Source organism: Pteronotus mesoamericanus, unplaced genomic scaffold, assembly GCF_021234165.1.
Source record: "Pteronotus mesoamericanus isolate MK-2021 breed Mesoamerican mustached bat unplaced genomic scaffold, CSHL_Meso_final contig_101, whole genome shotgun sequence".
Lineage (NCBI taxonomy): Eukaryota > Metazoa > Chordata > Mammalia > Chiroptera > Mormoopidae > Pteronotus > Pteronotus mesoamericanus.
The window spans coordinates 3,450,438-3,467,657 of record NW_026555001.1 but is presented as its reverse complement, the minus strand read 5'-3'; the positions used below and the strand labels follow the sequence as shown (position 1 = coordinate 3,467,657).

Here is a 17,220-nt window from a genome sequence, read left to right as displayed (position 1 = left end):
TTCTCTCCCTCCCTCCCTCTAAAAATCTTTAAAAAAAAAAAAAAAAGAAAGAAAGAAAGAAAAGAAATATTCACAACAGGTTAACCTGCACCAATAATTTCTATAACCTTCTCTTATCATCCCATTTTTTCTTGTTCTACTTTCATACCTACTTCCCTTTTAATCCCACTTAATTTAGGATTATCCTGGCTACTTTTTGTTCAATTACTAAATACACTGGCTCAGTTGCCATCTTTTAAATGTCTGACAAGCAAAACAATACATGAGATGGCAATACCAAAACTCACTGTGAACTCAAGGTGAACAAAACATGCACAGTATCCAAGAGCAGGGCCTCCCCACGCGGGCCCATTGTCCCGTTCTGCCAGTCCAACATGGTGAGTGTCCCCTGACACAGGAATAAGAGAGCTGACTCGGATACATCAGCACAACAAAGGCTCCTGCAGGAGTTCAAAAACCACTCGGGGATGCTCGTGCAGTCCACTGAACGGAGAAGCAAGCTACTAATCTGAAAAATATAACAGAGCTAATACATATAAAGCCTCTAAAACTTTTCAGAGATATTTCCAAATATAAATCCAAAACTATCTTTTCCCCAAAACATTCCAAGAAAAACAAATGAATCTAAAAGTAAAAAAGCCACATGTGTTAAAATTATTGTAATAGGAAAAAAAAAATCTACGTATAGTACATGAACAAATTTGCTGGTCTGAATGTACTGGTAGAGCACAGCACATCGCCACCTGCAGGTGGGGGAGCTTAATTAGTGCTTTTAAGAAATGATTTAGAAAATTTTTAATTTTATCCAACAATTACTTTGTGTGACCTCAGAGAACGGTACATATCTATTTTGCATAAAGTCAGGCAAAGAGCTTAAATAATTTTCTAAATAACACAGTGAAGAAGAAAACTGCTAGTAGTAAAATAAGGATTGTGGCCCAAATTATCAAATTATACTCTCCATATGATCAATTCACTGAAAAATTGATTCTAGTATGCTTCCTCTCTAAAACACAATATTTGGGTTATTCTTAATAAAAAACATATTTATCAAAGTAAACAGCACTAGAAAAAACTAGAAGACTACACATCAAAGAATGTTCATAATGATTATTTTCGTGAGATGGGTTTACAGGTAACTGTTGTGTTCTTTCTGTTTGATATGAATTTTTGGAATTGCCTTATATATAAGAGAAAAAATCATCAGGAAAGATTCTGACTATGCAAAAAATGTTTAATTCACTTCTATAAAAATATTCTTTTAGATAATTTATTTAATATTTAATTATTTAAAAATATTTTTAAACAGTGTCAAACTATCAATAAAGTACAATTCTACAAAGGAGATGCACTCACCAAATCAGGAACCTTTTCAGGTGGATGAAACATAGCCTTAATAAAAAGAACAGCAGCTAATCCCGATGTACTCTGAATTGTCCGTAAAAGGTCATCTATTTGGCAAAAAAGTAGACAGCATGTATTAAAAAGTGATGGATAGTTTGAAACAGTGGAAAGAGCAGATGCCGCAGGGTAAGACAGTCCTGGGTGCGATTTCTAGCTTGACTACTTGCTTGGGCAAGTTACTTCCCCTCCTAAGCACTCAGCATTCTCTTCTGTAAAATGGGAAAAAATAACTTCTATCTGACACAGTTCTTGTAAGGTTTAAATGAATAATGAACATAAAGGCTTTTATGCTCAATACATAAATACTCAATGAATTTGATTCCTTCCCATCTGCTCTAACATCCACTCTTCCTTCCTCTCCATCTACAACCTCCCAACACCAGTAGCAGCAATATAGCCTGCAGCCGCCCCTCCACTGATGCCTCTGCACCCCAACCACCCACATTGCATTACTATTTCTTAGTGATTTCAGGGCTTGTGTAAAGAGCCTGCATCAGTGCTAATTACAAACTTTGCTATAGTTGGCACTGTACCCAAACAATCTTGACTTACTATCTTCTTTCTGTTTTCTTTTAGCCTCTGGTTTGCCAGAAAGTATACTAAATAACATGGTCAATTATTTAGCCTGTTGAAATAATTAAAAATACCTGCTGTAAGTCATCTACTAATTATCCATTCTGTCCCTTATCCATGTTAATAGAATTATGACTTTGACTGAAGCATCTCTGTGCCTAGCCAAAGGCAATATAATTGTTTCTCCAATCTTCCTTGCAATTAAAGGTAGTTATATGAGGGTTCAGGCCAATGGGATATGAGCACAAATCTCTTGGGTACTTTTCATTTTCCTGGTTAAAAGTAACGATGCAACTGGTCCTCCTTCCTGACTTAGAGACAAGATGTCTGGAGCTACAGCAGTCATATTGCAACCACAAGGCAACAAACATGTGGGTGAAAGCCAACATGCTTAAGATGGCAGAGCCAAAAGGCAAAAATATGTGGGTCCTAGTCTGCCTACAGTAGCTCTGGAACACCTGCTCCTGAACTTCTTGTTATGTAGAAAGGAGGGGAGACACATTTCCTTACGTCCCTGAAGTTCAGTTTTCTGTTGCTTACAGCTGAACATTTACTGATACATAAAGCTTTAAAATCCTGGGGAAAATAACATTGATTAGGTGCCCTCAACTTTCCAAAAAAGAGGCTGCCTGACAGTAAAATCATGTCTTCTCTGCATTTCACCACTTAGTAATTTTTTTTTAGATTTAACAAATTTCTCTTTTAAAAGCAAATGTCCTCAGAAAAGACGTCTGTCAATTAGCCCTAGCTTGTGTGGCTCAGTGGATTGAGGGCTGGCCTGAGAACCAAAGGGTCACCGGTTCGATTCCTAATCAGGGCACATGCCTAGGCCAGGGGCCAGGTCCTCATAGGGTATGCATTAGAGGTAACCACACATTGATGCTTCTTTCCCTCTTTCTCCCTCCCTTCCCCTCCAAAACTAAATAAAATCTTTTAAAAAGAAACACTTAAGATGTCTGTGAATTATGTTAACAGGAATAACTTTATTTTCCTTTTAATACCTATATGAGACACTAGGCCAAAAAAAAAAAAGAAAAGGAAAGAAAGAGAGAGAGAAATACTAATTGGACAATTTAGCTAGGACTTCCAGTAGTTATCAAGGTTAAAAACATATAAACAATGAAATTATTTGTTTTCCATCAGTCTAGCAAAACCAGAGTCAGTTACTGTTCTTTACAAATAAGAACTCTGAACAGATCTAATTAGTGTTTTTAATTAAGTTAATGTTCATACATATATTAATGTATAAAATGGGAGGTAAAGGACAACAAAGTAATATAACTTTTTATGTAGATACTTATGGATTAAGTCTCACTTTTTTTTGTTAACCTTATTGTAATATAAAACATAGAGAACATAAAACAGAGATACAGAAAACCACCCAAAAGTATAGCTGAATGAATTATTAAAAGGCAAATGCCCTTGTACTCAACATTCACGGCAAGAAGTAGAACCTGTCTACCCAGCCCAGAAGGCTCATCCATGTTCCTCATCCCAACCACAAGCCTCTTTCCCTCACACTGAGTAAGCGTTATCCTTTCATAGTAATGACATCCTTAGTTTTTTAAAAAATAGTGTTATTGATCAAATGTGCAGCCCTAACTGCTATAATTTAGTTGTGTCTGTTTTTTAAAAATTTGTTATGTGTCTAAGTGTCTTTTAATCTACATGTGCTACCTCTGCCCCTTTCCATTCATTAACAGTTTTTCTGCTGAAGAACTCTGGCCTTCGGGCCTGCTAAATTTCCCACAGTCTGGATATTGCATTTGTTCACCCCTGGTGCATCTCAACATGTTCCTCTGTCCTCTGTAATTCGTTAGTTCGGCAGATGACCTAGAAACAGGGCCAGACCATGGGGGTAAAAGCAGAACTCTGAGGAGCACATGTTGTCTGCTGTCTGTTTCTGTAATGTCAGCAGCCACTGATGCTTAATGCCCACATCAACTCATTGGGGGTTACAAAATGGTGATGTTCTACATATATCATTTCATTTTAATTTATTAGTTGAAACACTTTCATAAAAAGACCCGTCTTCTCATTAACGATTTGTTTTCCCAGTGGTACAGTTCATATGGATAGAAGCAGCACATGAGCTACAAAGAGGCATAATGACCAGTCCCACAATGACTACAGTCATTTGAATATGGTATCTGCTGCGAGGAGAAATATATGGATTACACCAACCTTTCTGTATCTTCCTTCCAAATTTGGAAATTTCTTCTCTATTTTCTTTTGCTACTTAAAGCCTTTCAATGCTAAGGTTGTTAGGTTTTTTCTTTGTGTACAACACACACACACACACACACATACACACACACTTAGAAAAGTCCTTCAACTTTATACCTTGTTGAATTGCTACATTAGAGAGACAAAGCATTAAAACCTTGTAATCCCAGACCTTTCCCCTTTTTGAGGGTCTGAGGGAGGAGAAGTTCTACATATCTGTTAGGTATCATATATACCATACCATTATTAGTAAAAACTGAGTGACAATCATAATCATTATTTGTATGTTTTTACACTTACCATCGTTTAAAAACTTGGTAAAAATACTCAGCAATTCACACATACTCTGCCATGCAGGAGAACTGGAGATCTTCAAATGAATTCTCTGGAGGCCTTGTGTTTTCTGTACTAACATTACCGAAACTCTAATGCCTACCAATAAGTCATTCATCAACTGCGTTTGAACAATATGATTTCCAGCAAATTTTCTACAATGAAGAAAAGATGTTATCACAAAAAAAAAGGCAAATAAAAATGTCACTATTTCTATCCCATCTCAAAAATAATACATTCCTCAATCAAAGGGCCAAGATCAATTTTAGATTACAGCATTTATGTCTTTCTCTTCTATTCTCATAAACATTCCAATTATGTGTCAGACATTTATTGGAAACTTTGAACACTCTTAATTTACCTCAACATTTCCTTCTTTCTCAGCCAATGACTAACCTCACTTCTCTTTTTTAGAATGAAAATAGCAAATTAAAATAAATAACACAATTTATAAACTTGAACTCTCCCTCAAATTTGATACACTTCCTTCACATGGCTTCCAAGAAGCCAGATTTTCTCCTACTTCACCATCACTTCTTAGACACCTTGGCTAGTTCATCCTGCTCTCCCTGAGCTGTTCACGTTGGAGCTCTCCATGGCTCAGACTTTAGTCCTCTTCTTTTGTCCATTTAATTCCCTTGATGCAGATCTCATCTAGCTCAGTACCTTCAAATTATATTCTATATGCTGACAATTCCCAAGTTTAATCTCCAACCCAAACCTCTCTTTCTAATTCCAGACTTGTATATGAAGTTTCCTACTCAGTATCTTCACTTGGATGTCTAACAGACATCTCAGATTGCATGAACTGATCTTCAACTCCAAACCTACTCCACCTGCTGGGATCTCTATCCCACAAAAACTTTGTAGTCATCCTGACTCCTCTCCTCCTCATTCCATCCTGTTGGTTCTACCTTTCTTCAAAATATATCCAGATTCAGACCACCTTCACTGCTAGTCCTGGCCTGAGCCACACTCACCTCTGCCTTGGGTTACTGCAATAGCTTCCTAACTGGTCTCTCAGCTTCTATCCTTGCTCCTCTTACACTATTCTCAACATAGCAGAACACAGAGAGATAACATGAAAACGTAAGTCAGGTAAAAATGTCTGGGGTTCCTCAAAAAGTTAAGCATAAAATTACCATATGATCCAGCATTCTACTCCTAGGTATATGACCAAAAGAACTGAAAACAGGAATTTAAACAGATCCTTGTCTACCTAACAATGCTTATAGCAGCATTATTCCCATTAGCCAAAAGGTAGGAATAACCCAAATGTCCATCAACAGATAAACAAATTGTGATACACGCATGCACACGCGCGCGCGCGCGCACACACACACACACACACACACACACACACAATGGAATATAATTCAGCCATAAAAAGAAATGAAATTCTGATACATGTTACAACATGGATTAACCTTTAAAATATTATAATTGAATAAGCCAGATACAAAGAGACTATTGTATTCCACTTATTTGAGGCATCTAGAATATGCACATTCAGAGACAGAAAGAATGAATACAGGTTACCATGGGTGTGAGAAGGGATAAAGACAGTGAATTTTCTTTTGGACACATTGAATGTGATGCACGTGTAAAATACCCCAGGTAAGATGTCTAGGAGACAACCGATGATATAAATCTACACTTGGAGAGAGCTAGGTTGGAGCAAGAAATCTGGATATCCTAAGCACAGAGATGATAGCTGACACGAAAGAAGTGGGTGATATTAAGTAGTCAGAACAAAGAGAATAAAAAGGACAGAACCCACATTTAAGAGAGTAAATAGAGGATGAAATGCCTAAAAGGTGACAGAGAAGGAGCTACTTCCAGCTACAACCAAAGGAGACCTTGGGTTAAAGGTGGCGCACAGGTATTATTTCCACTCTCCCTTAGAACTCCCCTAAACCAACACACAAGGGATTTAAAACATAAAAAGACGTAAGTACACAAGAACAACAAATAGACAATGAGACAATAATAAAATTGGAGAGGCAACAAAGCAGATGGATAAGGGATAACTGATTTAGCAAATTCAGGAAAGTTGACTACTAAGCCACAGAACCAACCCAGAAGCAACCCAATGTGCAGGCCCAAAAGGCTAAGAAACTGTAGGCACTGGGTACTCTTTGACACATAGGTAAGTAAATGCAGGGCTGAAAACGGGAAGACTGGCAACAAATCTGTTGAAAAAATAAAAAATAAACACTCTGGATCATACGTCCAAGCCAGCAAGCAACCGGTTTACCTCTAGAGAAGGTAAAACATCAGGTGCCTGGACAGGAGGGCAGCACACACAAATAAGGCAACAATACTATATTGCAAACTGGAAAATTAGGTAAATATATGCAAAATGAATGCCAAATGCCAAGACCACAGCTTTCAGACCCAGCAATCAGATTATTAAAACAATGGCTTGGAAGATTCTTCCATGGTGAATCCACTACCCATGCAAAAAGACCTAAAGATATGAACATCGGGTAAGGGTTCCTCAAAGAAAAAGCCCAGCTACACTAACCCACAATAAAATGTTCAAACAAGCCTTGGCTGGGTAACTCAGTTGGCTAGAGCATCGTCCCAACACACCAAAATTGTGGGTTTGATCCCCTGTAGAGACACATAGAGGAATCAACAAGTGAATGCACAGGTAAGTGAAGCAACAAAAATTGATCTCTCTTTCACACTCTCTAAAAATCAATCAATAAAAATTAAATTAACTAAGGAAACAAACCCCTGCAATCAACCACACTCACATGCATAGAGATTCAAATCAACTCTCAGTGCCCCTATTCTTAAAGACAAGTGCCAACCGAGGATCACCAGCCTTCTGAGGAAAGCTTCTAGCAACAAATACAGTGACCAGCAGCAGCAAACAGAAAAAAAGCAACTTGGAAGAAATAGAGGCTATGTACAATTTTTTTTAAAAAACTGTCATTATTATCTTCAGAGAGATAACAGAGGCTACTTCATCCACAAAGTTAGAATAGGACGCTATGAGAAAGGACCATTCGGGTGGAGGAAAGAGCTCTTCCCTTTCTCATTTATTTTCATAATAATTTATTTCATTTTTAAAAATTAAATATCAAACCTCTAAAAAATAAATTTAAATAATTAGGTCTAACATTAATGGAGAGGCATAGAAAGAAACACATTGTAGAACTTTTTAAAAATTTCTTCCGTTCAAAGACATGTGCAATGACAAGTATGCACAAGCATGCCAACGCGTAACACTTGCCTATTTTCTTCTGAGATTTCAATTAAACTCTTCTGTAGAAAATGAAGCACTGAAACAAAAAGAATATAATGACAAACCATAACTTAAAAACTGTGAACTTTAACTTCAGCACAAGAAAATATTTTAAATCACTGTTACCTAAAATGATATCATAGTACAGGAGTAGAAATTTAAAAGGAAGGAACATTAGGTACCTTAGTTATCTGCAGCACTCTATCTACTGCCAAGAAACTTAAACGAGCCAGTTCCAAAATGCCTCATACAAGCAGTGAGCTCTCAAATAAAATAAAATAAAATAATAGGACTTACCATTTTCAAGAAGATTATTGACACTTGTTATACCTGTGGGAGAAAAAATTAACACTGGTAAGAAGTTTCAGAGCTGAAATTAACATCATTTAAAAACAATAATGTTATGACAGGTGTTAGCCAGAAAAAGGACTAGAACAGAACTGGCTTACCCAAGTTAAAGTTCTCCATACATGAAGATATATTGTCAATTACTCTCCTATAAGAGTATACATCAGTAGTATTCAATTCTTCCTGAAGACGAGAAGTAAAACTTTGTATGGCCTCAGTTAGAAAAAATTCATGTAGGCAATTTAGTGAGCTAGAAAAAAAAGTAGGTATTAAAAATCTTGACAACTCTGTAGTACAAGGATATGTAAGGAGGGAGGGATATCATTACAGAAGGAATGCTGAACTAACCCTAAATACTGCCAGAAAAATAACTTAGGCTGTCCTCAACAGAGTAGCCAAAGTGGCAATACAAAAACACCGTGTTTTCCCTCTGCCTAAAATCATCCAGTAAGGTCCCTCCCGGTCAAAGTAACAGCCAAAGTGCTTCCAATGACTTACTTACAAGACACCGTCAGTCTGGCACCACCATTACCTTACATCTTGATCTTTGTTCACCAACTCCAGCTACGTGCCCTTCCTCTGTTCCAACAACACACCAAAGCCTTTGCTCTTGCTATTTCCTCCACCTGGAACATTTTTCCCTCAACTATACCAAATAATTATTCCTTCACCCCTTTCAAGTCAATTTCAAATATCACCCTATCAATAACAATCAAACAAAGATATCTAAAGGGACCGCTACGTTTTAAACTGTAGCCCTCATCCCATCCTTGGGTCTCCCTTTCCCCCTTCTCTGCTTTATTTTTCTCCATAACACTCACACCATCTAATCCTACATATTTTACTTGTTTATTCTGTACATTTTCTATCGTCCTCTTAGAATGTAACCTCTATTCTAGACTGTTTTATTCACTGTATTCCCAGTACCTAGAAGAAGAGTTGCCACATCGTTGGTAGTCAGTAAAAATGTATTGAATGTATAAATTAATTTTACATCAATTAATCTCAATCAAAACCAGCAGGCATTTTTTAAAAATATGACTAAACAGTTCTAAAGTTTTTCTAGAAGAAAAAAATATCAAAAATGGAAATATTCTGAAAAAGAAAAGCCACAGAAGGGATGACTTGCTCTAACATATAATGAAACCACATTATCAAACTATAGTGAATAAAAGTGTGATGTTGGTGTATAAACAAATAGTCCCAAGTCTAAAACCAAACCAGGGAAAGAATTTTTAATACTGGTTACTTTTGATCAGATCGAACATTCATAATGCCCACTTCCCTTCTTTTTTCTCCCTACCTTGCCAAGACTTTCTTCAGGGGATTCTTTAGACTCAGTGAAAAGTAAATGCCTGCTAAAATATCCAAGCAACTTCTAATGGTGGGATCACACGTGCCATTTTTATCTGCCTCCTCCAGTAAAGGCACAATCTATAATTAAAAAAAATTAGTCATGGTAATTTTTTCTAATATCAAGCATAACCAAGAAACATGGACTCAGATACTCTTTTAATTCTCAATTATAATGTGAAATATTTTCCACACTGCGCTGTGAAGGATACTCATTTAAACATCTATTTCCGTATTTATTAACCTTGTTAACACATGCCCCCAACTTCCACTTTACCCTCCAAACCCACCTTCACTGAGACTTACAGTCCTGTCAATGGCTTTAGGTACAGGAATTTTGTAGCACTATTGAAAAATCAATAATGTATTTATTTAATTGCTTTCCAAAAAAATATTATGCAAGTTTAAATGGTGAATTCTAAAATTAAAATACTAGTAAGGATAGTCTTTATATTTTAAGTTAACTTTTTAATGTGCTTGCTAAAAAGTTTTAAACATTTGGATTAGTAGAAATAATCTTTTAAATATCTCCACAAAAGGTAGGTACAGTTACCTCATTATCATAACTATTTATAGTTCTAATAGTGGCAGAAGCCTGAATATGGCTTCCACTGCTACTTCAAATAAAAAGATATTACACAATTAACAGAAAGAAAAACCTATTCTTTAATGATGCATTGATATTAAATAACCAGAGCATAACATTATCAATTAATGTTAAAAGTCCATAACAGCATGATAATCTTCAAGATGCATGCATTAATATCAATTCAGCCTTACCTGTTTAACATAACGGATTTGTGACACTCCATCGGTGAGTTGCACACAATGTAACAGCAAAGAAGCTAGATTTTTCCCTTCTACATCAGCCAAAGCTACATAACACACACAAAAAAATTTTCTTCAGTGACTTAACAATACACTGATATGAGTTTGCCTTTGTTATATAGTCTATAAAACTTAGTATTTATAACCCCCCCCCAAAACAGGCAGAACTCAGTCCAAAGTAGAATTTTAAGAAAACCATTTTACATCTAAACTGAACATAAAGAACACTGAAAAAATAAATGGCAACAGTTTGAACACTAGTTAATATGAAGTCCCAGAGATAAAAATAATCCATTTGCAATCTAGGAAAGAAATAAAGCCAGAAACCACTCACATCTCAAAGTTTCAAGGTCCTGATGAGAAATGCTCAATGCAGTAACTTGCATTTCTTTCTTCTTCTTCTTCACAACCATTTTAAATAGTAGTCACTGCAAGAAAGGAGAGTTTAAGGCATTGTCTAATGCAGGGGTCCTGCACCTCAGCACTACTGACATTTTGTACTAGATAATCCTTTGTTGTCGGGTTGTTGTGCTGTGCACTGTCGGACGTTTAACACATCCCTGGCCTCCACCTACTAGATGCCAGTAGCATCTTCCTCCTACCAAGTAGTGACAACCAAAGAATATCTATAGACATTGCTTAATGCCCCTGGGGAGCAAAGTTGCTAGAGGTTGAGAACCCCTGTCTAAGCATTTCTACTTTGGAAAAGAAAAAAAAAAACTAAGCTCAAAAAGAGTTTATTATTGTCTAAAGTTACTTTTACCTACTATAAGCCAGTCTTTGTATTTTAAAATACAACAAACCTTCATTTTAATAACAAAAGAAACCAGCATGGTTTTTCCAAAAATAAAGTGTATCTAACCAACTTCAGTAACTTCTTAAGACTGACAGATCAGGAGGTGTCATAACACATTGTATCCTGATTTCTGCAAAGTAGTTGATAATTTTTTGCATACTGTCCTTGTGGGTTTGCTTTTCGTTAAAAAAGAGTTTCTTTTTGTTAACAAGGTTCATAATGGACTGAACAAATGTACTAAAAAAATACACACTAATAGTACCAGGCCATCTGGAAACAAATCACTACAGGGAAATGCCACACAAGGCTCTTTTCTTGGTGCAGTTAGCATTTTTAGCAGTGTATATCATGCAAACATTAGAGGACATAACAGAGGGAAAGTATAAAAGAATTTATACTTTAGTTTATAAGAGACACAGTGCTGGGAGGACATGTTGGATGATGGGATCAGGATTAAAAAAACAGCCCAATGAACTAGAATAAACTCACCAAGATGAAATAGGAATAAATGTAAAATGCTGCATTTAGATTACAAAACATAATATAGAAATACAGGATGAAGCAGCAGGGTGAGGTGAAATGTAATTTAAAACAACTCAATATATGATTTGAAACAGCTCAAGGTGAGCCAACAGCACAACATGAATGCTAAAAAGCACATTAGGAGTCAAGCAGATGAAGGGAGCGCATGATCCCTTGATCATCCCACAGTCAGGTGACAAGCGGAGCATTAGGTGCAGTGATGGTGGCCACATCTTAAAGGATCCATAATAAATGAGAGAGCTTCCAAGGACCAATCAGACTTCTAAAGGGCCTAGAAGGCACCCCCTTCAAGAACAGCTTAGTTAACCAAAGGTGGTCTGGAGAAAAGAGGACAGGACAAACGCCTTAAATGGCTGCTGGGCTAATTAGGAGAAAAGGGGAGTAGATGTCTTGTCTTGGTATAAGATTATGAAAAAGTCCAAGCTTCAGGCAGGCAGATTGCAGCTCAATGCAAAGAAAGAACTCTATGTTCCAACCACGGAATGGGCTGCCTTTTAACCAGAGAATTACTAACACCAGAAATATCCAAAAAGAAGCTGAATGAACCTTTTTCATTTGGACTCCTGCAACAGCCTCCTAACTGGTCCCTTCACTTCTACCCTTGATTCTGAAGAGTCCATTCTCTTCACAATCATCCAAACAATCTTTTAAAACCTCTAATAAAATCTAATTACTCTCTCGGGCTTCCCAAGGGCTTCCTTTTACACTGAGAATAAAATCCAAACTTGAGACCTTGGCCTTCAAGGCCCTAAATAATCTGGCCCTAACTTTCCCTGCACTTTATCTTAAATTAATCTTCTCTTCACCATCTCAGGGACTCAGCTCTTCCTCATGCTCTTATTCCCATCTAAGGGGTTTTGGACACCCTGATAATTCTCGTTCCATCAGGTCCTTACAAGGCTGACTCCTTTGGATCTCTTCTAGAAAAGCCCCTCCTAAAAGAGCCTTCTGTGACCACTTTCTCTAAAATGCCACCATTCCTACTCACATACACACCATTTCCATTACTTTTTCTTCACAGCACTTACTACTACCTGAAATTACACTGATTTATTTGTATATTGTCTGTGTTCCCTAGTAGTAAACACCATGAAGGCAGCAACTTCAATCTGGTTTGTCCACTGTTTTAATTCTCAATTCCTAAATGAGTACCTGGTACATATTAGGTACTCAGTAAATATTAGGTGAATAAACATATGAATTAATTAACAAACATGTGTCAGAGATGTTCTAGAAGGGATGTATGCCTTTAAAGGCAGAATCATGGCCTACCGAGTATCTAAAGTTTATTCTATATATAAGTAACAAGCTAGTCCTGACACTGATGAACTATGGTCCATTTGTCAAATCAGATATCAATATAGTGATGGCATGTGAAAAACCACCTAACAGAAAATAGTAATAAAAATGGACACAGCTAGAAAGGCATAGACAATGGAAAGAATTTGAAAAGTGACATGATTAATCTAGGGAAATAACTGGGGATCACTTCCCAGGGAAACTACCATTGTACAAAGTTTAGCAGAGGTAGAGACAGACAACTGGGGAGACTGTTCCCAGGTGAATGGTGAGCAAGTTTGCGTCAAGATTTAATCTTGGAAACTTCGAGACTACACACTCACAAAAAGTGCGGTACTTAAGCATGCTCAATGGATGCCTAAAAGTTTGTCTTCATGAACTAGGTAGGCCTCCCCAATACGGGAAAACCCCATGTCCACCATAAGGCACAGCTTAAGTGGCCAGAAGATGCTCAGCAAATTATACTCCTCCGGGGTTCCCCTGGCTGCTTCCCTTTTCAAAGGTATCTCTCTCCATCTACACCTTTCTGACTCCTACATATTCTCTAGGCAGTTTTCGAACCATGGGAATCCGTAGAATGACAGGTGAAAAAAAAAAAATCGGTTAAAGTGCTGTCTCCAAGGAGACCAAAGCGACCGGAAATTTGTAGCGCAACACCAAATTCTCGCGAGGCTAACGGATGGGAATTGGTGTGAATCGCCGGGCAGCCCCTAACAAAGTGGGAGAGCCCAGCGATGAAGAGTCACGCGCAACCGCGGGTATGGCAGACGGGACGCCTGAGAGCCAAACCTCGTGCCTGTGGGCGTCTGAGAAGAGTCGCAGCCGTTTGGATGAGTCCCGGAAGCTAGTATAGTTCTACGGTGTCTCGATGGCTCTCAACGTGGTCTTCTATCGACTACCGGGTCGCGAAGGGAGCGAGGCGAGAGGACCGGTAGGAGGAGCCATCGCGAGATTTGAGCTACTGGGCTCCTCCATTCGAGAGTCCCGAAAGGTCGTGATGTCACTGGGGAACGGGTGTGACAGAGTGGATTTGGTTAGACTCTGACTTGAAAGCGTGCGTGGTACCTTACCTACTGCGCTGCGGCAGGCTGGAACTCTGCCTACCTCAGTCGCCTTGGGACAGCTTAGGCTGTGGCCTCCACACACCTAAGTGCATGGGAAACACCTTTTCTTCCACTCAGATACTCCATTCTTCTCACATCCGACTTGCCCAGCGCAGAGATGGGGAAGAAACTGCATTTAGGTCTCCGGAGCGAGGAGCCTAACAATTTTAAAGCCTATAAGAGAGGGTAGTGGGTGGGGCAGGCTTTGAACCGAAGCCACAATAAGAATTTTGACGAAAATGAGAAGTACTTAATGCTAGTGCATTGATTTATTCAGCAAAGAGATAATGAGCGCTATTGTCGGAGCGTGGCTAAACGTGGGCCTGGAAAGTTGCTCACTAATTAGAATATGTATATGTTACATAGATAATGCAAATTGTCAGATGATTCAGACCTTTAAAAATAAATAAGTAAAATATCTAGGTGTCGAACACTACCCTCGGAGCTGGGACGGGGGAAGATATTGAAATAGACGGAGATGCTTTGTTCACGTGTGATTAATTTGGCAAATCAACTGAGAAGGATTACAGTTCCCCAAACCTTCAGTCACATTGATGACCTTAAATTTTTATCATTACTTTTCTTAATTTCACTTCACCATCCTTTGTTTTTCTTTGTACAGTTGTCACATGTGTATGTATCTCTAGAGAATACCTTATTTTGTTTGATATTGAGCTTTGTTCATGGAATCGCTTTCTCTGGGACTTTTACTTCCATCAGTATTGCTTTTGGCATTCATCCACATAAAAGCGAGTCTCTATTTCTTTCCTTCCTCTATTATCTAATATTCTATTGTTTAATATACCACATTCATGTATCCATTCTACTCCTTTGGAGATTTGGACTGTTTCCAGTGTTTGCTGTAAGAATGGTGCTGTCAACTTTGTTGTGCATTTCAGCTGATGAGCGTGCAGAACTTTCTCTACAGCTTTGTTTTTGTAATATTTTTGACCAGAACTGATAGTAAGAAATACATTGTAGTTGGAACCAAGTACACGTAAATGTTTGCATATATATATAACTGTTTTATTCTGGGAAAGTCAGCAAAATTATGCTCCAGAAACTGGTTCTGTCTTTGTTAGCAAATTATTTAGTACAGGTTCACAGTAGGAGGTATAATAATTTCACAAACCAATAGCCTACAAGATAATATCTCTTAATAAGCCAACTAAAAAAAAAAACCATACTCCAAATACATGACAAATTAATCACACTATTGATCCAGGCAAGGGGAGATGAAGGGAAAAAAAAAACAACTTCAATGTGACGTGTGCCTTTTTATACAAGGTCGCACTCCAGGAAAGAAGGCAACCAACCGAGAGCTGATCTCAAGTTACCAGGGCAAAAGAAGTTCATGTGGTAGGCCAAATAAAGTCTCCCCAAAGATGTCCATGTAGTAATCCTAGGGCCTGTGAATATGTTATCTTATTTGGTAAAAGGGGCTTCACAGATGTGATTAACTGAAGAAGTGAGATTGTCCTGAAGTACCCAGGTGGACCCCAATACAAGGGGAGAGTTTGGAATTTAGGCTGCAGTCCTTGGTTTGGGGGTGGATCACTGGGTGCTTCACACAGTCTTTGGTTTTCACCAAATTTGAAAAGAAGAAGAACAGCTGCTTGGCCAGAGTTGCAGCGGCTGAAGTGGTACATTTGTGTGTCACATGATCACCTAAGCTCCTAACCTCAATATGGTGCCAGGGTGGGTTATACTTCTTGCAAATCCCTTCCCTAGTTGGGCCACAGTGCCCTTCTCTGAGTTGTATTTCTCTAGCACCTGAGTAGTGAGCTCTCTGCGCATCCTCAACACACCCACATTTTTTATCATGGCCTTTCAGTCACTTGTGGTTCTGCTGGATCTGGGGCCAGCCAACAGCTACAGTCTTGGGGGGTGAGGCTAGTGGAACCCAGGCCAGGTGGGAGCTGGCCCTGCACCCCTAGCCCAGGCACTTCCAAGCCTGAACCAAACTATCTTGGTCCACACCCTGTGGCAGCACACTGGTGTGGGAGTGGGTGAATTCAGGCAGTGAAGTGATCATCCCCTGCAGGATGGTGTGAAAGAGTCATCCAAACCCAGCTACTTCTTCCTCTCTCACAGCATAAACAAGCAAGAAGACAGGAGTTGAGGATTCTTGGAAGAAATAAACCACACTGTTGGCATCCCAGAATGCAGGCAACTTTTGGGTTCTTCCAGGAGGAGGAACAAACCTCCCAGGGCCTTAGACTGGAATGCATGTGTGTCGGGATGTTCTCCTTAGAGACCATCATTCACACTAGTCCCTCCAGCAAAGCTTCCACACCTGCAGGACTCCATCCCTGGCCCCAACACGCAGAGCTGGCCTGGACTAGGGAGGAACACGTGTGGTCCCTCCTCTCAACCCCAACGATTTTTACTTCTCACAACAGACCTGTGAAGCGTGCAGGATTGGGATTCTCATTTTACTGATGAAACATGTTCAACCCGAACAAATGGCCGGTGTGCAGTGGTTCTGATGCGTAGTCCCGGGCTCTTTCCATTATATTCCAAACTCTCCTTTCTACGTGCTAATGAGGACAAGTGTGTGGTGACACTTTCCTACAAAGTGAAATAATGCCATAATTACAAGGGCTTAGGAATTAATGGGACTAAATGGGTTTACTGTTAAATTCTGAAGCAGGTGATGTAGGGTCAGAGAGTGACTTTCCAAGTGTCACCTCTGCCTTCTGGTGGTCAAGTGACTGTAACTAAAACAACTGGGTACTGACACTGTCATCGTATAAAAGGCATGACCCTGAGGCAAGGTAAATGATTTGAGCGTGGGCTCTAACTTTTAGGGCCTAAGATGACAAAAATGTTAAATATACAAATAAAAGAGGTTTTACACAATTGTTTCTACTCAGGGTGAGAAACCTCATAGTTTACAAGAGAAGAGTCCCTTCACCCATTTATTCAACAAATATTTATTAAACATTGTCTTAAATTGGTTCCCCAGGAAACAGATTCTAGGCAGAGATTTGTGTGTGCGAGGGCTACTGGGGAATACTCTTGAGAACAACCCTGTAAGGGCTTGAGGTAAACTGGTCAGATAGGATAGAGCTGGGATGAATTTGTCACGGAGGCCTTAACCAATCCTACTGGGAACTCTGGAGATGGCTTGGCAAGGGACAGAGCCTCTGTCCTGT

The 17,220-nt window shown here is 38.8% G+C and overlaps 1 protein-coding gene across 1 annotated transcript in view; it reads right to left on the bottom strand.

The window, feature by feature from the left end:
- THADA (THADA armadillo repeat containing) overlaps window positions 1–13,943 on the bottom strand; it is a 300,884-nt gene extending 286,941 nt beyond the window's left edge. Inside the window, exons 1-10 of the mRNA XM_054567244.1 lie at window positions 13,749–13,943; window positions 10,656–10,749; window positions 10,274–10,368; window positions 9,444–9,574; window positions 8,242–8,390; window positions 8,090–8,122; window positions 7,781–7,829; window positions 4,504–4,691; window positions 1,357–1,451; window positions 288–508 (exon numbers count right to left, since the gene is read on the bottom strand). Of these exons, the coding sequence (XP_054423219.1) occupies window positions 288–508; window positions 1,357–1,451; window positions 4,504–4,691; window positions 7,781–7,829; window positions 8,090–8,122; window positions 8,242–8,390; window positions 9,444–9,574; window positions 10,274–10,368; window positions 10,656–10,734 (1,040 nt within the window). The 5' untranslated portion in view covers window positions 10,735–10,749; window positions 13,749–13,943. The remainder of the gene's footprint in view (window positions 1–287; window positions 509–1,356; window positions 1,452–4,503; window positions 4,692–7,780; window positions 7,830–8,089; window positions 8,123–8,241; window positions 8,391–9,443; window positions 9,575–10,273; window positions 10,369–10,655; window positions 10,750–13,748) is intronic.
- Window positions 13,944–17,220: the final 3,277 nt, after the last annotated feature.